We start from the raw sequence: 24,777 nt of genomic DNA, 5'->3' as shown, positions 1-24,777 counted from the left end.
GCCTGGAGTTTATAGTGTATGTGTGGCCTAGGAAGTGATTCTAGGTGGTAATAACCTTGACAAGTCTGTTAGAAACTCAAAATTTCATTTAAATGACACACCCTCAAATCACATAGTACAACTTTCCCATAAACAAAGCCATACTGAAAGTGATTTCATAGTACAAAAGAAACAGATCATAAAGGAAACAATTCACCACAACTGAGATTCAATAGAAAAAAAGAAACAGTCACGCTTGGGTGGCTCAATTGGTTGAGCGTCAGACTCTTGATTTTGGCTCGGGTCATGATTCCAGGGTCATGGGATCAAGCGTTGAGTTGGTCTCTGCACTGAGCATAAGCCTGCTTAAGAGTCTGTCTGTCTGTCTCTTTCTCCCCCTACCCCAACCCCATGTTCTCTCTCAAATTAAAAAAGAAAAGAAACTATAAGCCTAAGAACTTTGGAAAATAGCATTACGGATAAAGATTATAAAATAAGTATATTAAAAAAAATTTTTTTATTACATTTCTTTATTTTTGAGACGCAGAGAAAGAGCATGAGTGGGAGAGGAGCAGAGTGAGAGGGAGACACAGAGCCCAAAGTAGGCTCTGAGCTGTCAGCACAGAGCCCGATATGGGGCTTGAACCCACGAACCATGAGATCATGACCTGAGCTGAAGCCGGATGCTCACCCAGGCACCCCATAAAATAAGTATATTTAAAATGAATAAAAATATAAAAGGAGACACAAGAGAAGAAACACATATATTTAGTAAAAAAGACCAGGCATATCTGGGAAGAATGCAAATTAGAATTCAAGAAATTAGATATGTTGTCATTGGGACGGCTGGGTAGCTCAGTCAGTTAAGTATCTGACTCTTGATTTTGGCTCAGGTCATGGTCTCTTGGTTCAAGGGATTGAGCCCGGCATTAAGCTCCACACTGACAGCAAAGAGCCTGCTTGGGATTCTCTCTCTCCTTCTCTTTCTGTTCCTCTCCTGCTCATGTGTGCGCTCTCTTTCTCTCTCCCTCTTAAATAAGCTTAAAAATAAATAAATATGTTGTGTCCTTGAATTTGAAAACTTTACAGGTTATATAGTAAAGCCATAGACAAAGTAAATTTTTTAATTAAAAAAATTTTTTTAAGTATTTATTTATTTTTGAGAGAGGGTGAGCAGAGAGAGAGAGGGAGAGAGAGAATCTGAATCAGGCTCCACACTGTCAGCACAGAGCCCTATGTGGGAGTCAAAGTCACAAACTCTGAGATCATGACCCAAGCTGAAGTGAGACGCGTAACCAACTGAGCTACCCAGGTGCCCCTATTTTTTTTTTTTTTAATTTTTAAAATTTTGAGAGCACAAGGAGGAGAGAGGGGCAGAAGGAGAGAGAGGGAGAACCCCAAGCAGGTTCCATGCTGAGTTTGATGTAGGACTCAATCCCACAACCCTGGGATCATGACGTAAGCCAAAATCAAGAGTCAGATCGCCTGAGCCACCCAGGTGCCCCCAAAGTGAGTAAAATTTTATCTAGAGTGCAGCACAGAGATGAAAGATGTAAAGTATGAATGAGAGCTAAGAAGTATGGAAGATACAATATGAATGTCCAACAAAATATAGAGAAATGGGGGAAAGGCAGTATTCATAGAGATAATGATTGAGACCTTCCAAAATTGATTAGAAATAAAATAACATCATGAAGCACAATAAGCAGAAATAAATCTCCATCTAGAAACATTGCAGTCAACTTGCAGAACCATAAAAAGAGAGGTCTTAAAAGCAGCTAGAGAACCCTCAAGAATTAACAAAAGCTAAAAGAACTCTAATAAATGAGTTCAGGGAGGAAGTTCACCCAAGAAAATTGAAGACAGATATACATACAAATGTTCATAGCAATATTATTTTCAAAAGTCAAAAAATAGAAACAACCAAGTGTCCATCTGAATTTATAAATGGATAAATAAAATGTGGCATATTCACACAATGGAATATTATTTAGCCATAAAAAGAAATGAAGTATTGATAAATACTACAATATGGATGAATCTGGAAAACATTACGTTAACCGAAAGGAGCCAGACACAAAGACTATATAATGTATTATTCCATTTCTATGAAATATCCAGAATAGGTAAATCCATAGAGACAGAAAGTACGTTGGTCATTTCCTGGGAAGGGAGGTGGGGGAGGAATGGGGGATGGAGAGTGATTATTTATGGCTAAAGGAGTTCTTTTGGGGCTTCATGAAAATGTTCTGGAATTAGTGGTGATGGTTGCATAGCCTTGTGAGTATACTAAAAACCCCTGACCGGTGTACTTGAAAAGGTTGAATTTTGTGGTATGTGAATTATATCTATACAGCAAAGTTAATGGTAAAAAAAAAAAAAAAAAAAAAAGGAACTTGAGAAAAAAAAATTATTTACAAAGGAGCAGTAATCCTAAGAGCAAGCTCCTTAACACTAATAATAGGGGGAGCCATAAAACAATAGAATAATGCCTTTAAGATATTGAGAAAAAAGTCACTCTCAGTAAATGGTTGTAGAATTCCATACCTGCTTAATTATCATTGGAAGTCATTGAGCAAAATAAAGACATTTTCAGACAAACATCAAAATTGAGAATGTTGATCAGTATCACATTCTCACTGAAATCATTGCTAAGCGAGATCCAAGAGGAAATGCTGAGCAAAGAAATTGGAAAATATATGAGTAAATCTAAGCAAGCAGTTCTTGTGTAAAACAATAATAATATTAATTTGGCAATATGAAAGCAAGCTAGACCCAAAATACAGGAGCAAATAATATGTAAATTGAAAGGGAATAGGAAGGAATTGGAGTTAGGATTCTCTAATTTTGTATAGAAAGGTTGAGATTGGCTGACCTTGTTAAAACTTTAACTTTTTTAAAAAAGAAAATAAAACAGTGTATAATTTCCAAATCAATGAAGCAGGGTTAAAAAACTACTTGATTAATCCAAGAAGAGCTGTCATCTAAAGAAAAAAAAAAAAGAAAAGGTAGAGTAAGGGGGATTAGGGGAGAGCAGGTCACAGTATCATATAGGGAAATGGGGTAGGTGACATTTTAGTAAGGTCTTGAAAGAGTAAGGGATTTTTGCCATTGTATTGCTGCAGAAAGAGCATTTCAGCTAGAGGGAATAATTAGTGCAATTACTCTAGCTTGTGATCTCCATGTGAAATTAGCCTTTGGAAGGTTTTGGGTGGAGTGAAATAATCTGATTGATGCTATCACTGTGACTAGTTGTGTTGAGAAGAGACTGGGAATAGGAGACAATAGTAAACCAGAGAGAATAGTTAGGAAGCTGTCAAAATAATCTAGGCAAGAGATAAATAACGGATTTATTTCTAACTAAGCAGCACCCTTTATTGACTGAGCGAACACACTTTTCTCCCACTCTACCTTCTCAGTCTTTGTTTTCTTATTTATTTACTCATTCACTTTTTAAATTCAGTATAATTTACAATGTTATAATTGTTTCAGGTGTACAATATAGTGATCTAACAATTCTAAAAAAAATTTTTTTTAATGTTTATTTATTTTTGAGGGAGACAGAGACAGAATGCGAGTGGGTTAGGGGCAGAGAGAGAGGGAGACACAGAATCCAAAGCAGGCTCCAGGCTCCGAGCTGTCAGCACAGAGCCCGAGGTGGGGCTTGAACTGTGAGATCATGACCTGAGCCGAAGTCGGACACTCAACCAACTGAGCCACCCAGGCGTCCCATGATACAACAATTCTATACATTACTCCATGCTCATCGCTAATAAAATGCACTCTTAATCCTCTTCATCTATTTCACCCATCCCTCCACCCACCTCCCCTCTGGTAACCATCAGTTTATTCTCTGTAGTTAAGATTCTGGTTTTGTTTCTCTCTTTTTTTTTTTTTTCATTTGTTTTGTTTCTTAAATTCCACATATGAGTGAAATCGTGTGGCATTTGTCTTTCTCTGATTTATTTCACTTAATATTTTACCCAATAGATCCATCTATGTTATTACAAATGGCAAGATTTCATTATTTTTTATGGCTGAGTAATATTCCATTCTGTGTGTGTGTGTGTGTGTGTGTGTGTGTGTGTGTGTGTGTGTGTGTATGTGTGTATACACACACACACACACACACACCACATCTTTTTTATCCATTCATCATTCGATGGATACTTGGGTTGCTTTCATATCTTTGCTATTGTAAATAATGCTGCAATAAACATAGGGGTGCATATATCTTTTTGAATTAGTCTTTTTGTACTCTTTGGGTAAATACTCAGTAGGGAATAACTGGATCATATGGTAATTCTATTTTTAATTTTTTGAGGAACCTCCATACTGTTTTCCACAGTGGCTGCACCAGTTTGCATTCCCATTAACAGTGCACAATGCACAAGGGTTCCTTTTTCTCCACATCCTCACCAACACTTACTGTTTCTTGTGTTTTTGATTTTATCCATTCTGACATGTGTCTGAGGTGGTATCATTTTAAATTTTTTTTTTTAACGTTTATTTATTTTTGAGACAGAGAGAGACAGAGCATGAACGGGGGAGGGTCAGAGAGAGAGGGAGACACAGAATCTGAAACAGGCTCCAGGCTCTGAGCAGTCAGCACAGAGCCCGACACGGGGCTCGAACTCACATACCGCGAGATCGTGACCTGAGCCGAAGTCAGACGCTTAACTGACTGAGCCACCCAGGCGCCCCATGAGGTGGTATCATTTTGATTTTGATTTTCATTTCCCTGATGATGAGTGATGTTGAGCATCTTTTCATGTGTCTGTTGGCTATCTGTATGTCTTCTTTGGAGAAAGTCTGTTTATGTCTGCTTTTTTAAAAGTTGGATTATTTTATTTTTTTTTGGTATTGAGTTGTATAGTTCTTTATGTATTTTAGATATTAGCTCCTTATCGGATATATCATTTGCAAATAACTTCTCCCATTAAGTAGATTGTCTTTTAGTTTTGTTAATGGTTTCCTTGGCTGTGGAGAAGCTTTTTATTTTGGGGTAGCCTCAGTAGTTTATTTTTGCTTTTGTTTCCCTTGCCTCAGGCGATATATCTAGAAAAGTGTTGCCTTGGCTGATGCCAAACAAATTACTGCCTGTGCTCTCGTCTAGGATTTTTATGGTCTCAGGTCTCAAATTTAGATCTTTAATCCATTTTGAGTTTATTTTTGTGTGTGGTGTAAGAAAGTGGTCCAGTTTCATTCTTTTTTTAATAAACAATTTTATTATTTTTTAAATATTTATTTTGAGAGAGAGAGAGAAAGGGAGAGACAGAATGGCAAGCAGGCTCTGTAGGGCTCAGTCTCATGAACCATAAGATTGTGACCTGAGCCGAAATCAAGTTGGATGCTTAACCAACTGAGGCACCCAGGCGCCTCCAGTTTCATTCTTTTTTATGTAGCTGTCCAGTTTTCCCAACACCATTGTCAAAGAGACTGTCTTTTTCCCATTGTATAATATTGTCTCTTTGTCAAAGATTAATTGACCATATCATCATAGGTTTATTTCTGGGCTTTCTATTGTGTTCCATGGATCTATGTGCCTATTTTTGTGTCAGTGCCATACTGTTAAGATTACTACAGCTTTGTATTATATCTTATTAAATGTTGAAATCTGGGATTGTGATACCAGCAGTTTTGTTCTTCTTTTTCTTACATTTATTCATTTTTGAGAGACCAAGAACATGAGCAGGGGAGGGGCAGAGAGAGAGGGAGACACAGAATCAGAAGCAGGCTCCAGGCTCTGAGCTGTCAGCACAGAGCCCAATGTGGGGCTCGAACCCACAAACCATGAGATCATGACCTGAGACGAAGTCGGACGCTTAACTGACTGAGCCACCCAGGCTCCCCTTGTTCTTCATTTTCAAGATTGCTTTGGCTATTCAGGGTCTTTTGTGGTTACATACAAATATAGGATTATTTCTCCTAGTTCTATGAAAAAAAAAATTTTTTTAAGATTTTGTTTTTTTAGGGGCATCTGGGTGGCTCAGTCGGTTAAACGTCTGACTTCAGCTCAGGTCATGATCTTGCAGTTTGTTAGTTCAAGCCCCGTGTCAGGCTCTGTGCTGACAGCTCAGAGCCTGGATCCAGCTTCTAATTCTGCGTCTCCCTCTCTGTCTCTGCCCCTCTACTGCTCACTCTGTGTCTCTCTCTCTCTCAAAAATAAATAAACATTTTAAAAAAATTTTAAAGATTTTATTTTTTTAAGTGATCTCCACACCAACATGGGGTCCGAACTCACATCCCTGAAACCCAAGAGTCACATGCTGTATCCACTGAGCCAGCCCAGCGTCCCTGTTGATATTTTATAGGGTTTTATTAAAACTGTCGATTGCTGTGGGTAATATGGACATTTCAGCAGTATTTGTTCTCCCAGTCCGTGAACAGGGAATATCTTTACATTATTTTGGGTCATCTTTAATTTCTTTCATCAGTGTTTTATAGTTTGTAGAATACAGGCCTTTTAGGTATTTTATTCTTTTTGGTGCAATTATAAATGGCATTGTTTTCTTAATTTCTCTTTCTGTTACCTCATTATTAGTGCATAGAAGTGCAACAGATTTCTGTATGTTGTTTTTGTATCCTGTGACTTTATTGAATTCATGTATCCATTCTAGCAGTTTTTTGGTGGACTCTTTCAGGTTTTATATATATAGTATCATGTCATCTGCAAATAGTGAAAGTTTTACTTCTTCCCTACCAGTTTGGATGCCTTTTTTTCTTGTCTGATTGCTGTGGCTAGGACTTACAGTACTGTGTTGAATAAAAGTGGTGAGAATGGACATCCTGATCTTAGGGGAAAGCTCTCAGTTTTTCAAATATGGCCTTTATTATGTTGGGGTACATTCCCTCTAAACCTACTTTGCTAAGGGTTTTTTGTTTTTGTTGTTTTTTTTTTTTTTTATGAATGGATGTTGTGCTTTGTCAAATGCTTTTTCTGCATCTATTGAAATGATCAGATGGTTTTAAACCCTTCTCTTGTTTATGTGATGTGTCAGGTTATTTGATTTGCAAATATTGAGCCACCTTGCATCCAGAAATAAATCCCACTTGATTGTGGTGAGTGGATTTTTTTAATGTATTGTTGGATTTGATTAGCTAGTATTTTGTTGAGGGTTTTTACATCTATGTTTATCAGAGATATTGACCTGGTTTTTGTTTGTTTTTTTTTTTTGTAGTGTTTTTATCTGGTTTTATCTGGTTTTATCTGTAGTGTTTTTGTTTGTAATGCTGACCTCATAGAATGAATTTGCAAGTCTAGCTTTTCAGTCTTTATAAGGACATTATCATGGTTGTTACTCTGAAATAACATCTGGAAGTACTTGACCTTACTTAAATGACCCCAAATTCTTCTATATTTTATTGATCATACTTAATGAACCAGAAGTGGCCTTTTCCTCATTCTAAATTCTGAAGGGAAGTAGCCATGTGTTAGCCAATTACAGAGTTCTCAAGTTTCTAGGAGCACTTGGACTTGTGGGATTTGGGGTTTGGAGAGGTATAAGGAGCCTGCAGACCATGCATCCTACTCTGTACCCTGTATTGCTTCAGACTGGGAAGCAGACCTCCTAAATGAGTTTACAGCAGCTCCTGCAAGGAGGGAGGCAGGGGTCAGATTTGAATACCTGCTAGTAGATGGAAGGAGGAATTTTTGAAGGCTGGGATCTCTCCAAATATGGCCATAATTCGATGGCATCAAAGAGATGGCACAGCTTTAGTTGTTGCTACCACCATCCACTGAGATGACTGTGTGAAGCTTATAGGATGAAATGTCAGGTCTTGCTCAAGTGACCAAGTGACTGGGATAGTACTGAGCAGCAGTCTGGTTTAACACAGTCTTTGCAATAGGCAACAGAGCATCAGCTCAAGGGGACTTCTAGGTTTCCTCCCATCAGCTGAGAGTTAGCATGGCTGATTCTGTAAACATCCAGTACTTTTGTCTTACTGGGATGAAGGAATTAAGACCTCTTCTTTGTTTTCTAGGATCCTGGGGAAATGGCCAGAGCCTTTTGAAATGGAAAAATTAGCCGGTTCCTTGTTTTGTATCTCAGCTGAGTCATGGCATCTTTACCAGGGTGTCTGACCTTTTTTTCCCCTGGCAGCTGTCACAGATTTGCCAATTGAGATTATGTGTACCTTCATAAAAAGGCATGTGGCTTGGAAATATGATCTTTAGTGTTGGGGATTTTATTTTAAATTTTAAATAAAATCATGGCAAATGAAGTTAGAATCAATTATCTGTCCCTGCAGTGCCAAGAGATCTCCATTTTCATACACAAGAAGTTTAAACATAATGGTTTGATATATCTTTCATGTGCCAGGTATACAAGTATCCTCTTTTATTTTAATCTTTGTAACAAAGCATATTCATCTACTCATTCATTTAACAAGTACATTTTGAGAGCCTGCCATGTGCCAGGCAGTGTTCTAGGAATTGAGGAATACAGCAGTAAGCAAAGCATACACAAGCCCCTGCCTGGCCTCCTAGAAATTAGATTCTTTTTTTTTTTTTTTTAATGTTTATTTATTTTTGAGACAGAGAAAGAACACAAGCAGGGGAAGGGCAGAGAGAGAGGGAGACACAGAATCTGAAGCAGGCTCCAGGCTCTGAGCTGTCAGCACAGAGCCTGACCCGGGGCTTGAACCCATGAACTGTGAGATCATGACCTGAGCCAAAGATAGATGCTTAACCGACTGAGTCACCCAGGCTCCCCTAGAAATTAGACTCTAATAGGAAGAGAGGTAGGGGCGCCTGGGTGGCTCAGTCGGTTGAGCATCAGACTTTAGCTCAGGTCATCTCGCAGTTGAGGAGTTTGAGCCCTGTGTCACGTTCTGTGCTGACAGCTCAGAGCCTGGCACCTGCTTCGGATTCTATGCCTCCCTCTCTCTCTGCCCCTCCCCCTTTCTCTGTCTCAAAAATAAATAAATATTAAAAAAATTTTTTTTTATTTAATGGGAAGAGAGACAGCAAACAATATGTGCAAAATATATAGTATGTTAGATAGTGGTAAGTTCTGTTGAGAAAATACATTGTGAAAGGGAGATAGAGAGTTTGGGGAGGAGATTACATTTTAAATAGAATGACTCAGGGAAAATTGATTGAGAAGACTGCACTTGAGTAAAGACAGAAGGAGGTGAGGGTTCAAGCCATGAGGCTATCTGAGCAAACATAGGCAAAGGAAATATCATTTGTAAAGGTTTGGCATACTCTAAGGAAAGGGAGGAGGCCCATGTATCTGGAATAGAGTGAGTAAAAGGGAGAGAGGAAATGGAGATCCAGACCACACATAAAGTCTTGTAGGCTGCTATAAGAGCATTGACTTTTACTCTCAGTGAGACAGGGAGAATTTTAAGCAGAAGAGTAACTTTGATACTGCTTATATTAAAAAATTTAGGGGGTACCTGGGTGGCTCAGTCAGTTGAGCATCCAACTTCAGCTCTGGTCTTGCCCTTGTGGTTCCTGAGTTCAAGCCCCACATCAGGCTCACTACTGTCAGCACAGAGCCTGCTTCAGATCCTCTGTTCCCCTCTCTCTGCCCCTTGCCTGCTTGTGCTCTCTCAAAATAAATAAAAAACATTATAAAAATTTTTTTTCTTAGAACTTTATTGAGGTATGATTGAAGCATAATAGATTATACATGTTTAAAGCATATAATTTGATGGGTTTTGATATGTGGATACATCTGTGAAACCATTATGACAGTCAAGATAACCTATCTATAAGTCCCCCAAATTTCCTCATGCCTCTTTATAATCCCTCCCTTGCCTCTGGACAGGCAACCACTAATCTGCTGTCACTGTAGATTAGTTAGCATTTTCTTAAATTTTATATAAATGGAATCATTCAGTATGTACTCTTTTATGTCTGGCTTCTTTTTACTTTCAGCCTATTTTGTGATCTATCCACTGTGTGAATCAGTAGTTCATTCCTTTTTATTGCTGAGTAGTTGTCTACTATATGGGTGTATTATGATTTATCATTCATGTCAGTGGATATTTGAGGTAGTTCCTAGGTTTGGCTGCCACAAATAATAAACAGCATATAGTTTGGTCCCGCTATTTTGTCCAATCTGACAGTGTATGTATAGTACACTTATACTTTATGTGGTTATTGGTATAATTGGCTTAAGTCTATTATCTTGCTATTTGTTTTCTTTTTGGTCCTGCTGTACTTGTTTTTTCCTTTCTCCTTTTTCTGCCTTTTTTTGGATTGAGTATATTTTATGATTTCATTTTATTTTCTTCGTTGTCTTATTAACTATACTTTTTTTGGTAGTTGCACTAGTGTTTAGATATAAAATTTTGACTTGTCGCAGTTTACCTTCAAGTAGTATATCACTTGACATTTAATGTAAGAGCCTCACAATGGTACACTTCCATTCTTCCCTCCCAGCCTGTGTGCTGTGGCTGTCCCACATTTTATATCTACATATGTATGTAAAGCCCACAGTAAATTATATTTCCTTTAAAATTCAATTATCCTGTAGAGAGATATTAAAAATAAAAACAAGTGATTTATATTGACCCGCATATTCACAATTTCTGGTGCTTTTCTTTCCTTTGTGTAGATCCAGATTTCTATCTGGTGTCATGTCCTTCTCCCTGAAGGCCTTTCTTTAATATTTATCATAGTGCAGGTCTGTTGGTAATGAATTAGTTCTTCTTTTGTATGTATAAAAAAGTCTTTATTTTGACTACCTTTTTCAGAGATATTTTTGCTTGGTATTAAATTCTGGGTTCAGTACTTTAAGATGTTTCTTTACCGTCTTCTGGCTTGCATCTTTTTCTAATGAGAAATCTGTTGTCATTGTTATTTTTGTGCTTCTGTGTATTACATAATTTTTCTATGTGGTGCTATTAAGATTTTATCACTGGTTCTAAGTAATTTGATTATGATGTACACTGGTTACTTCATGTTTCTATTTTTTTTTTTAAGTTTATTTATTTATTTATTTATGAGAGAATGAGCACAGGAGGGACAGAGAGGAAGAGAGAGAATCCCAAGTAGGCTCCATGCTGTCAGCGTGGAGCCTGATGTGGGGCTCAATCCCACAAACCAGGAGATCATGACCTGGCCCAAAATCAAGAGTTGGACACTTAACTGACTGAGCCACCCAGGTGCGCCACCTCATGCTTCTTGTGCTTGGGGTTCATTGAACTTCTTGGATCTGTGAGTTTATAATTATCATCAAATTTAGAAATTATTCAGCAGTTATTTCTTCAAATATTTTTTATGTCCCTCCCTCCCTTTTAGAGACTCTAATTACTCATCTAGTCTTCTTGAAGTTGCCCCACTGCTCACTTTTGCTCTTTCCATTTTTAAAAATTCTCTTTCCTCTGTTTCATTTTGCATAGTTTCTCTTGCTATGCCTACATTCGCTAATCTTTTCTTTTGCAGTGCTTCATCTCTGTTAGTGCCATCCAGTTTAATTTTCATCTGAGACTCTTAATCTCTAGAAGTTTTTTTTGTGTGTTTTGTAAATATCATCTATAATCTCTCCTTTACATGTTCATACTTTCCTATACCTTATTGAAAATATGAAATATATTTATAATAACAGTTTTAATGTTCTGTTAATTCTATCATCTGTGTCATTTCTGGGTCTATTGATTTCCCCCTTAATTATGGGTCATATTTTCCTGCTTTTTTCCATGTCTAGTAATTTTTTATTATATACACAACTATGAATTTTAGCTTATATGCTGAACATACTCCTTTTTTTTTAAATTCCATTTAGTTAACATACAATGTAATAATATTCTTGGGTATAGAATTGAATGATTTCAATGTTTCCATACAATGCCTGGTACTCATTACAACAAGTGCTCTCCTTAATCTCCATCACATATTTAACCCATCCCCCCCCCCCCCCACCTCTTCTCTGGTAACCATCAGTTCTCTATAGTTAAAAATCTGTTTCTTGGTTTTCTTCTCTTTTTTTTCTTTTTCCCTCTATGTTCGTTTGTTTTGTTTCTTAAATTCCACACATGAGTAAAATCATATGATATTTGTCTGACTTATTTTGCTTGGTATAATACTCTGTAGCTCCATCCACATCATTAGAAATGGCAAGATTTCATTCTTTTTTTTATGGCTGAGTAATATTCCATTGTGTATATATACACTCACACATATACACACCACATCTTCTTTATCCATTCATCAGTCAATGGACATTTGGGCTCTTTCCATAATTTGGCTGTTGTTGATGATGATGCTATTAACATTGGGGTGCATATATCTCTTTGAATTAATATTTTTGTGTCCTTTGGGTAAATACCTAGTAGTGCAATTGCTGGATTATAGAGTAGTTCTATTTTTTAACCTTCTGGGGAATCTCTATAATGTTTTTGAGTGGCTACACCAGTCTGCATTCCCACCAACAGTGTGAGAAAATTCCCCTTTCTCTGCATCCTTATCAACACCTGCTGTTTCTTGTGTTATTAATTTTAGCTGTTCTGACTGGTTTGAGGTGGTATCTTACTATAGTTTTGATTTGTGTTAATTTGATGGTGAGTGATGTTGAGCATCTTTTCATATGTCTGTTAGCCATCTCGATGTCTTCTTTGGAAAAAATGTCTATTCATGTCTTCTGCCCATTTTTTAACTGGATTATTTTTTGGGGAGGGTGTTGAGTTTTATAACTTCTTTATATATTTTGGATACTAACCCTTTATCAGGTATGTCATTTTTTATTGCTTTCCATATTTTTGAGCCTTGTTCTGGGACACAGTTAAGTTACTTGGAAATAGTTTGATCTTTTTAAGGATTGCTTTTAAGCTTTGTTAGGTAAGACCAGAGTAACACTTGGGACTAATATTTTCTTGCTGCTGTACCATGAATTACCAGGTTTTCTCCTTCTGACTGGTAGGAACACAAACTATTCCTAACCCTATGTATACACTGAGGAATTTTCACCTCCTTCTCTTGGGTAGTTTTTTCAATTCAGGGACACTGACAGGCCCTGTGCAGGTCACCTCCTCCCTGCACTGTTGCTGGGAGGTCTTTTCAGATAGTAACCTCAGGTAATCCCTTCTCTTAGCGATGACTGTCCTGAATTACTACTTGTCCAATGTCTGAAAATTGTTTTGTTTTTTTTTTTAATTCAGCTTATTAGTTATATAAGGGGAGAGGGTAAATATATTATTTGTTATTCCATCATGATTGGAAGTGGAAGTCTTTTCTGATTTATATTTTAAAGGGTGTTTTGTTGAGAATAGATGACAAGGGAACAAGAGTGGAAACAGGAATACCAGTGAGGAAGCTATTTTACTTAATTCAAATAAAAGATGATGGTAGCTTGGTCCAAGGTGGTAATGGTGAAAGAAGTAAGAAATGATCAGAATTTGGATATATTTTGATGTTAAGGCCGACAAAATTTATGATGGGTTGATATATAAAAGAAAGAGAAAAGTCCAGAATGACATATAAGGTTTATATTATCTTCATTTTATATTTTAGAACACCAGAGCATGAGAATTTATGAGGCTTGTTCAAGGTCAAACAGCCAATCTCAAACTCAGATCTTCTAATTGCAAAGTCCTATCTCTTTCTAGTGTACCACAGTGACACTAAGACTGTGAGCAGGATAAGCCACAAGTGCTAAGGGGGCGCGAGGAAGAGAAACATTTTTCTGCTTGAAAGAATAAAGGAAAATTCACATAAAACCTAATCTGAGCTCATACTTTCTAAAAACTGGGTAAAACTGAGTAAGTCAAGGAGGGAAGGGTAACTGTTGAGGGAATAGTGACCTGAAGTACAGAAGTCTCTGAGATATCTTTCTACTCAGGATTCCTTTGATCTGGGTAAGCTTTTCAATGGTCAGTATAATTTCATATGTACATTCTGTAAAATGTCTCATGTTCAGAACTTGAAGGGTCTAGAGTTTATTTTCTTGAAAATATTTAGATCTTACTTGCCCTTAGAACAAGAGATTGAATAAGCATAGGTATGATTCTTTTTAAGAAAACCCAAAATACAAAACCTTACCTAAGATCCTTAATTTAAAAAAAAAAAAAATCTTTTTGTTTAAATGCTTATTCGTTTTTGACAGAGAAAGAGAAGCAGAGCATGAGTGGGGAAGAAGCAGAGAAGAGAGGAGACATAGAATCCAAAGCAGGCTCCAGGCCCTGGGCTGTCAGCACAGAGCGTGATGTGGGGCTTGAACCCACAAACCAAGAGATCTTGATCTGAGCCAAAGTTGGACACCTAACTGACTGAGCCACCCAGGTGCTCCCCAAAAAAAATTCTTAAAAAAAATTTTTTTTAGGTTTATTTAGTTTGAGAAGGAGCACGTGCACGTGTGCACAAGTGTGCACATGAGCTAGGGGGAGAGGTGGGCAGAGAGAGGGAGGGAATCCTGAGCAAGCTCTGCTCCCTCAGCGCAGAGCTGGACGTGGGGCTCGATCTCACAACCATGAGATCATGACCTGAGCTGAAGTCAAGAGTTGGATGCTTCACTGACTGAACCACCCAGGTGCCCCCCAAAATTCTTTACAGTAGGGTTAATTTGAATGACTGTGGTAAGGAGTCCCAATTATATTCCACGTATGATGGGAAGCCATTGGGGTTTTAAAACAAGGAATTCACATGATTTCATCTATGGTTTTTAAAATATTACTATGGCTGAGGTGAAGAATAGACTGGTAGGGGCAGGGGAATGAGTAAGAAGAACAAAAGTGGAAGGAAAATCATTTAGAAATCTTTTATAGAGTTTGGGGCACCTGGGTGGCTCAGTCAGTTAAGCATCCGACTTCAGCTTAGGTCACAGTCTCACAGTTTGTGAGTTCAAGCCCTGCATCAGACCCTTTGCTGACAGCTCAGAGCCTGCTTCGGATTGTGTCTCCCTCTCCCTCTGTTCCTCCCTCCCTCCCTCGCTCCCCCCACTCTCAAAAATAAATAAACATTAAAAAAAATTAAAAAAAATATCTTATTATCTTATAGACTTTAACTGAAGTAGTGGTAGTATTGGAAATAGAATGGCTTGGACACAGGATATATTTTTAGGGTATAATTCCACAGAACTTGCTGGTTGTTTTGGATGTGGGTGTGAAGGAAAGAGAATAAACAATGACTCATAGGTTTTTGCCTAAGCATCTGGAGGAATGGTGGTTCCATACAATGAGACAGTACAATGTAGGGAGGAGTAGCAGATTTTAGAAATTCAAGAGCTCTGTTGTGGAAGTGTGAGTTTGAGATGCCTGTTAAGGCATCCAGTTGGAGATGTCAAATAGGCACTTGAATATATGAGTCTTGCACTCACAGGAGAGAGCACAGAGTCAGCAATAAAATGCTGGGTATCATCAACATCAAAGAGTTAAAACTGGAAAAACTGGAAAAAAATCATTTAGGGAGTGTGTATAGGGAGAGAAAAAAGATATTTCACATCTGAGCCTCAGTACTAAATTATTTAGAGGTCAGGAAGAGAAGGAACAAGTAAAGGAGAATAAAATATGAGCAGCTAGTGAGAGGAAGAAAACCAGGAAATCATCAGGTCCCAGAAACTAAACAAAGAAAAGTATCTCAGGAAGAGTTACACATATTAGGTTGAACAAAAGAAGCCAAACACACACAAAAATACATGGTGTACAATTCTAATTATAGGAGATCCAGTAAAACAAAATTAATAACATGGTGATAGAAGAAAGTAGTTGAGGGACGAGGGGGTTGACTGGAAAAGGGTCACATGGGAATTTCTGGGGTAATAGAATATTTCCGTCTTTTGTTTTGGATGTTATATGGATGTATATAATTGTCTCATTGAACAGAACACTTAAGATCTATATATTTTATTGAATGCAAATTATATCCCAATTTTTTTTTTTTTAAAGAGGGAGTTGAAACTGCAAATGATGTTGAGAGGTTACATGAAATGAGGGTCAAAATCACTGGTGATTTTGATAACAGTGGTTTTAATGGCAAAGATGGGGATGACTGTTTAGAATGGACGAACAAGACAATAGGAAATGAAGGTGTGAAAGTGACAAGTACAGAATTACCTACATGGACTCTTTCCTAAACAGGGGAGGAAAGAACTGCACAAGTCAGGGAAGTCTGTGAAAGATTTTCTTTTTATTTTCTTTCTTTTAAAAAAATTTTTTTGGGGCGCCTGGGTGGCGCAGTCGGTTAAGCGTCCGACTTCAGCCAGGTCACGATCTCGCGGTCCGTGAGTTCGAGCCCCGCATCAGGCTCTGGGCTAATGGCTCGGAGCCTGGAGCTTGTTTCCGATTCTGTGTCTCCCTCTCTCTCTGCCCCTCCCCCGTTCATGCTCTGTCTCTCTCTGTCCCAAAAATAAATAAAAAATGTTGAAAAAAAAATTAAAAAAAAAAAAATTTTTTTTTAATGTTTATTTATTTTTGAGACAGAGAAAGAGCCTGAGTGGGGAGGGGCAGAGAGAGGAATACAGAATCCAGAGCAGGCTCCAGGCTCTAAGCTGTCAGCACAGAGCCTGATGCGGGGCTCAAACCCATGAACCGTGAGATCATGACATCAGCCGAAATTGGACGCTTAACTGACTGAGCCACCCAGGCACCCCTCTTTTTATTTTCTTGAGATTGAAGAAATGACAGCATGTTTTTATGATGATGAGAATGGTTCAGTAGGAAGTAGAAATTCATGGCATAGGAGAGGGAGGGCAGTGGAGGTGCAGACTTCTTAAGGAGGAGATTCAAGGAGTTGCCTTCAATAGGAGTATGGTCTTCCTTCTGCTGTTGTAGATAAGAAATGTGTACATGGGTACAAATTTAGGTTAGTGGATTTGTAGAGCAGGAATATGAAATATTTTTGTGTTTTTTTTTTTAATCTTTATTTATTTTTGAGAGAGAACGTGTGAGCAAGGGAGGAGCAGAGAGAGAGGAGACACAGAATCTGAAGCAGGCTCCAGGCTCTGAGCTGTCAGCACAGAGCCTGACACAGGGCTCAAACTCACAAACTGTGAGATCAATCATGACCTGAGCCGAAGTTGGACACTCAACTGACTGAGCCACCCAGGCGCCCCTTGTGTTGTTTCTTTTTACACCCAGTTGGATAAAAAGCAAAGTCAGCATATGAGGATGAGATTTGGGGAAGGAGTACTAGAGGTTTGGAGAGAAGGTGCAAATTAGTTGTCTTGGAGAGAGAGAGAGAGAGAGAGAGAGAGCGAGCGCACACATTGCCTAGGTGACTGTAGTATGGTTAATGAGACTCACTTGATATTTATCATCATAAATATAAAGAGACAGTAGCCAGCATGATTTTGGATTTTTCTTTAGTCATCTTCAGCTGCCTGAGTGCAGTTGTAAAATAGATGGAAAGCTGGGTTTGAAAGTGTTGGGATTTCAACAGGACTGTGGTGTCGTGTGTGTGTGTTAGGCGAAGTTTTAATTAGGACTAGAATTTAAAGTGATTTTTGAACAAAGAAGTTGAGAATATAGGGAGTTTGCTGACGACAGAATGAGTTCATGGGAGGCACAGTGTAAGCTTTTTTGTTGGAAGATCAGAGAATAGAGGGAGACTGTCAAATTGAGAAAGCGAAGCTTGGAGATATGATGGTGACTGAGATAATGAGGGCTGTAAGACATGATTAGATTCGTCCTCATGGTTTCTTAGGAAAGAGCATTTATTATTTCTAATCACAATTGCATTCTTGAGATTGATCTCAATCCTTTCAGTAGTTTCTCCTCACATTTCCAATAGTTTTTTTATGACCGTCCACCAGTCCTACAGAGTCTGGCTGTGACCTACCCCCATAGCCTTTATAAACTATTCCTTTTCCTGTCATTCTCCCCTCCTGTCACCTCACCCACTTTACTATTTCTTGAACATTCTACCCCTTCCCTCCACTCCTCTATCTTTGTCTTTCTTCAAGCAGTACGCCAGTTTGAGGACAGAAACTTTCTCTTGTTTCTTGTTGCTTCCCTAGCATCCAGAACACTGTCTGGTGCAAAGTAGGTATTTGGTAAATATTTGGATGAATATAAATGGCAAGCTTCCCAAATTGCCTTTCAAATAAATTTATATACAGTTTTCATTGGCAGGTACAGCATAAGGTGGCTTTTCATCATGCTTTGTTTTTCTCCCAACTACAAGAAAAAGCCTCAGGCATTAACATGTAATGGAAAGAGTTTTTAGAAGGAACCCAGGCCTGTTCTAAAATTTATGGTGAAATGAAAGTATTACTTCATTCAGTGATTAAGCAGTTTTTAAGAAATAAATTTCACAGGTTAAGTTAATGGTTTTATTTTTATGGCAAGAACATTAATTTTTATGAGATATGAGAATGTGACTTGTATTTTTTGTTTTCTAAATCAAATTTACCATGACCATTCTTCTTTAGAAACTATTTAAGACATGGTTGTTACCTTTAGAGGAGCTCCTTGTGTTTTCTTGGGAAGCAAAATCTAAACATTGGAAAAGTGCAGTGGTAATACAAAAGTCAAGACGGTGACAAATTATTATAAGGTGGAACACAATGAATTATGAAATCTTTCTGGGGCAAACAGGATTTGCTGACCTGGTTCAGTTGAAAGTGGTATACTGCTCAGCTCATGTAATGGTGTCACCCTTTTGTTCTTCAATAGCCATTTAAGTTCCTTGAGCCCAAGGTGGGCCCCTGTTATAACTGACATTTGTGTTTTCATTGCAGTTGTCGGACAAGTAACCGTAAGAGTTTGATTGTGACCTCTAGCACATCACCTACACTACCACGGCCACACTCACCACTCCATGGCCACACAGGTGAGTGCTTGAAGGTTAAGAAAGGTGGAATGATAAAAAGGACAGGCAGAATGAAAAGAGTGGTCAGTGACGCCTAATTTCTTTCCTACTTCTCACTTTCTGTAGTTCAGCACATCACATTGTCATTTCATGTGGCTGACTGAGGCATACAGAATTCATGGGCATGCTTTCTATGGGAGAATGTGTTCAGTCTGTTTTTGACTTAGGTGTTTCTTGCCTTAACCTGCCACCTTTTCTTTTGGTCTTGTACATATCTTGGGGCCAGGTATGTATCCTGGGTGCATGGCCTCTGTTCTGGTATACTGAGAGTGTGTTACGATTCTCGTCATCTGGGGCCATGTGAAGAGGGCTTCATTAACATTTTGTCCTACCATGGCCAGGGGAAGTCCTCACAAAGATGGTTTTCTGCTTCATGGAACTCCTGATAACTTTCTCTCTGTTAGAATAGGATTCAACAGGGGCACCTGAGTGGCTCAGTCGGCTAAGTGTCTGACTTTGGCTCAGATCATGATCTCATGGTTTGTGAGTTTGAGCCCTGTGTCGGGCTCTGTGCTGACAGCTCAGAGCCTGGAACCTGCTTTGGATTCTGTATCTCCCTCGTTGTCTGCCCCTCCCCTGCTTATGCCCACTCTCTCTCTCTCTCAAAAATAGACATTAAAAATTTTTTTAAATAAACTCATAAAAAATAGAAAAGGAGTCAACAAAAGTGAGAGGAATATTTATGTTGGTATTGAGTTCACATACTGAAATTGAAGCAAATGATCTCATGTATTCAGACTCTCCTTTTGGAACGTGAGCTCCTCTAGCCAGTATGAGGACTGATTCATTTACCTATGACTGAAGAATATAAAAAAATTATAAGGCAGAAGACTTCATTTGAGTTAGCCATATATTTTAGCCTAGACATGTGTTTTTGCATCCCAGGGGAGCGTTTGCTAAAGGGGTTGCTGCACGGTTAAACACTGTTCGTTGCTACATTTACAGTGGAAATTCCAGACCTAGGGGTAATGGAAATGGAGCAGGCTTGAAACCGTGGGAAGCCACTTAGAGCTTGCTGCCTGGGTTTGGTAAGCCATGGGCCTTGTCAGTCTTTGGGCAATAAAAGAGTACCAAAGTGGGACACCTGGGTGGGTCAGCGGTTAAGTGTCTCTCTGACTTCGGCTCAGGTCATGATCTCACAGTTCGTGAGTTCAAGCCCTCACTGCTGTCAGCACAGAGCCTGATTCAGATCCTCTGTCCCCCTCTGTCTGCCCCTCCCCTCTGTCTGCCCTTCCCTGACTGTGCTCTTTCAAAAATAGAAATAAACAAATGAACTATTGGGACCTCATAAAAATAAATAGCTTCTGCACAGCGAAGGAAACAATCAGCAAAATTAAAAGGCAACCAACAGAATGGGAGAAGATATCTGTAAATGACATATCAGGTAAAGGGTTAGTATCTAAAATCTATAAAGCACTTACCAAACTCAACACCCAAAAAACACATAATCCAGTGAAAAAAATGGGCAAAAGACATGAATAGACACTTTCCCAAAGAAGACATCCAGATAGCTAACAGACACATGAAAAGATGCTCAACATCACTCATCATCAGGGAATTACAAATTAAAACCACAATGAAATACCACCTCACACCAGTCAGAATGGCTGAAATTGACAACTCAGGGAGCAACAGATGTTGGCCAGGATGCAGAGAAAGAGAATCTCTTTTGCACTGCTGGTGGGAATGCAAACTGGTACAGCCACCCTGGAAAAGGAGTATGGAGGTTCCTCAAAAAATTAAGAATAGAACTACCTTATGACCCAGCAATTGTACTGCTAGGTATTTATCCAAGAGATACAGGTGTGCTGTTTCAAAGGGGGACATGCACCCCAATGTTTATAGCAGCACTATCGGCAATAGCCAAAGTATGGAAAGAACCCAAATGTCTATTGACAGCTGAATGGATGAAGAAGATGTGGTGAATATATATACAATGGAGTATTACTCGGCAATGAAAAAGAATGAAATCTTGTCATTTGTAACTCTGTGGATAGAACTAGAGGGTATTATGCTAAGTGAAACTAGTCAGAGAAAAACAAATATCATATGACTTCATTCATACGAGGAATTTAAGATACAAAACAGATGAACATAAGGGAAGCAAAAATAATACAAAAACAAGGAGGGGGACAAAACATAAGAGACTCTTACATACAGAGAACAAACTGAGGGTTGCTGGAGGGGTTAGGGGTGGGGAGATGGGCTAAATGGACAAGGGGCATTAAGGAAGACACTTGTTGGGATGAGCACTGGGTGTTATACATAGGAAATGAATCACTGGAATCTACTCCTGAAATCATTATTGCACTGTATGCTAACTAACTTGGATATTAAAGGTTAAAGGATTCACAAGTTGAAATGAAATGAAATTTTCCTGAAAAATATTTTAAGTGTTTGTAAATTGTCCACAGAGCATAGGGCAATATTTCAAGTAAGGATGTATGTTTAGGAATTGAAAGAGAATTAAAAAAAAAATAGCATAAAAGTACAGATTACAATAGAAAAAAAATAGAAATAAACATTAAAAAAACAAACAAAAACCACAGCAGTGAAACAGCTCGTCATCAAGCCAGATAAGACAGACCTGTTTCACTTGGGTTTGTCTCTTTTCTCACAGTTTACTGTGTCTTTGGAGGAAGGAAAATGAGGGTGCATGTGGAGTAGTTGTCTAAGTACAATGAGAGTCTGGTGGTTCTGAAATTGATTTTTGTCCTTGGGACAAAGGTCTCACTTTACTGGGCTCAAATCCAGCTGTTCAGTGTGCTCATGGCCCTTCTCCAGAAATCAATAAAACTCTCAAACACTAACTCTCATATTAGAAGACACCACAAGAGCACAGGGGGGACCAGGGAATTGGAGGCATACTGAGCCTGTAAAGTAAAGCTCTCATTGTGTTTGGGTATGTTCCCCCTCAAATTGACTAGGTTATGTGCACTCTACACTGGAACTTTGTAAAAACAGCATATATCTCTGACCTGTCCTTTTCATCTATAGAAATAAATTTAGCTTGTATAGACCTTATACATTATTTCATAACTATAATGTGAATTCTGCGCATGTTACTAGTGCCTGCTCCTCTCTGAGATGATTATCTCTTTATTTAGATTCCTGGCAGTTAGAGTTCAGGACTAAATCTTCCCTATTCAAGTAGCTTTGATTGAGAACATCATCTGCTCTTTTCAGCCTGCCTAGGGCTGTAGACTCTAGCTTTGAGTTAATACGTGTAACATAGTTTGTACTCCATAAATGTGACCTGTCATCATCATCATCTCTCCCCAGATCACTGTAGAAAATCCAGGTGGGCCTCAGACCCAGGGAAGAATTGACTTAAAAGTCCAATTCATGGCTGTAGACTCTCTATTTACCTTGATGTTGAGAAAAGCAGCACTGATTGTTCCATGCAAATCAAACTTCACATTAGATTATATCCTCCAGTCTTAATACGTCGTGATATTTGGGTCCACAGGATGTCCTAAGACCCTTCAACTTTAATTTTAAGTCTGGAATCTGTTGAGTAATGTGAGGCCTGTTGACTGGAAAGTAGGTCTATTTATTCCATACAGTTCAATTTATTATTACATACTTACTGTGTGTAAGTAGATTATAACTACAACAAGGTCAGTTTAGTAGGTACTTAGTAATTCTGGAAATAGAACCTTCCTAGTTCGTTGTTGTTGTTGTTTTTTAATTAGTAAACTTTGTTTTTTAAAGCAGTTTCTGGGCTTACAGCAAAATTGAGCAGAAAACACAGAGAGTTCCCATATACCCTGTCCCATAGCATATAGCTTCCCCCACTATCAATATCCTGCACCAGAGTGGTATATTTGTTAAAATCGATTAACCTACACTGGCACATCATTATCCCCCAAACTCCATAATTTACATTAGAGTTCACTCTTGGTGTTGTACATGACATGTATCTATCATTGTATTATCACAGAGAATAGTTTCACTGATGTAAAAACTCCCTGTGCTCTGCCTTTTCATCCCTCCCTACCTCCAACCCCTGGCATCCACTAATCTTTTCACTGTTTCCATAGTTTTGCCTCTTCCAGAATGTCATATAGTTGGATTAATATAGTATGAGACCTTTTCAGATTGGCTCATTTTACTTAGTAATGCATTTTAAGAGTCCTTCATGTCTTACCATGCCTTGATAGCTCATTTCTTTTTAGCACTGAGTAATAATATTCCATTGTCCAATGTACCACAGTTTATTAACCCATTCACCTACTGAAGGATATCTTGGTGGCTTCCAAATTTGGCAATTATGAATAAAGTTGTTATAAACATCTGTGTGCAGAGTTTTTGTGGACATAAGTTTTCAGTTCATTTGGATAAATACCAAGGAGCTTGATTGCTGAACATGTGGTTAAGGGTATGTTGAATTTTGTAAGAAACTGCCAAACTATCTTCCAAAGTGTCTGTACTATCTTGCGTTCCCACCAGCAGTGAGTTAGAATTCCTGTTGCTCCACATCCTCACCAACATTTGATGTTATCAGTGTTTTGGACTTAGGCTATTCTAATAGGTTTGTAGTGGTATCTCGTTTCAATTTGCTTATCCCTAATGGCATATGATGTTGAACATCTTTTTATGTTTATTTTGAGAGAGAGAGAACTAGTGAGCGCCTGCACAAGCAGGGGAGGGGCAGAGAGACAGGGAGAGACAGAATCCCAAGCACACTCCACATTGTTAGTGCAGAGCCTGACGCGGGGCTCAGTCTCTTGAATGGTGAGATCATGACCTGAGCCGATATCAAGAGTCGGACATTTAACCAACTCAGCCACCCAGGTGCCCCTGAACATCTTTTCATATGCTTACTTGTCATCTTCTTTGGTGACGTGTCTGTTCACATTTTTTGCTTGTTTTTTAATCAGGTTGTTTTATCATTGATTTAAGTGTTCTTTGTATTATTTTGGATCACAGTCTTTTATCAGAGGCCTTTTGCAAACATGTTCTCCTAGTCTTTGGCTTGTTGCCTTATTCTTTTTTGCATAGCAGAAGTTTTTAATTTTAATTTTAATGAAAACCCAACTTAATTATCTCTTTCATGGATCATGCCTTCGGTGTTGTGCCTAAAATGTCATTGCCATAGCCAGGGTCATCAAGGTTTAGGTCTGTGATACATTTTTTTTATGAAGGTCTATATCTATTCATTTTTTTTTTTTTTTTTTGCTTGTGCATGTCCACTTGTTCCAGCACTATTTGTTGAAAAGATTGTGTTTTTTTTTTAATTTGTTTTGTTGCTTTTGCTCTTTTGTCAAAGATCAGTTTACTGTATTTATGTGGTTTTGTTTCTGCCTGTCTGTTCTGTCTCTATATTGTTCCATTAATCTGTCTTTCCTTTATCCAGTACCACACAGTCTTGATTACCACAGCTTTATAATAAGTCTTGAAGTTGGATAGCATTAGTTCTCCAACTTTGTTCTTTTTCTTCAATATTGAGTTGGCTATTTTTGGGTCTTTTGCTTCTCTATATAAACTTTAGAATCAGTTTCTCAACGTCCACAAAATAATTTGCTGGGATTTTGATTGGAATTGTGTTGAATCCATAGATCAAGTTGGGAAGAGCTGACATCTTGACAATATTGAGTCCCCCTATCTATGAATATGGAATCCCTCTCCATTTATGCAGTTCTTCTTTGATATCTAACATCAGAACTTTGTAGTTTTCCTCATTTAGATCTTACACATATTTTGTTGGATTTATAACTAAGTATTTCATTTTTGGGGAGTGGTAATGTGAATGGCAATAGGCTTTTAATTTATATTTCCACATGTTCATTGAGAGTATATAGTAAAGTGTTGACTTTTGTACATTAACCTTGTGTCCTGAATTTTTGCTGTAATAGCTTATTAGTTCTAGGATGTTTTCTGATTTTTTTTCAGATTTTCTCTATAGGCTATCATGTCTTCTGTGAACAAAGACAGTTTTATTTCTCCCTTCTCAATCTGTATACTTTTTATTTCCTTATCTTACTGCATTAGCTAGGACTTCCATTGCAATGTTGAAAAGCAGTGGTGAGAAGGTACCA

General features: G+C 38.2%; 1 protein-coding gene across 9 annotated transcripts in view; it reads left to right on the top strand.

Moving 5' to 3' along the window:
- Nucleotides 1-24,777, top strand: part of MAST2 (microtubule associated serine/threonine kinase 2) — a 219,843-nt gene that overhangs the window by 139,746 nt on the left and 55,320 nt on the right. For all 9 annotated transcript variants that reach the window (XM_053895900.1, XM_053895911.1, XM_053895902.1 and 6 more), the window contains one exon: nt 18,606-18,697. In XM_053895900.1, the coding sequence (XP_053751875.1) occupies nt 18,606-18,697 (92 nt within the window). The remainder of the gene's footprint in view (nt 1-18,605; nt 18,698-24,777) is intronic.

The sequence above is a fragment of the Panthera pardus genome, unplaced genomic scaffold (genome assembly GCF_024362965.1).
Source record: "Panthera pardus isolate Hobbes unplaced genomic scaffold, ASM2436296v1 HiC_scaffold_11, whole genome shotgun sequence".
NCBI classification, from domain to species: domain Eukaryota; kingdom Metazoa; phylum Chordata; class Mammalia; order Carnivora; family Felidae; genus Panthera; species Panthera pardus.
The sequence above is the reverse complement of the archived record's forward strand: the minus strand, read 5'-3'. Positions and strand labels throughout refer to the sequence as shown.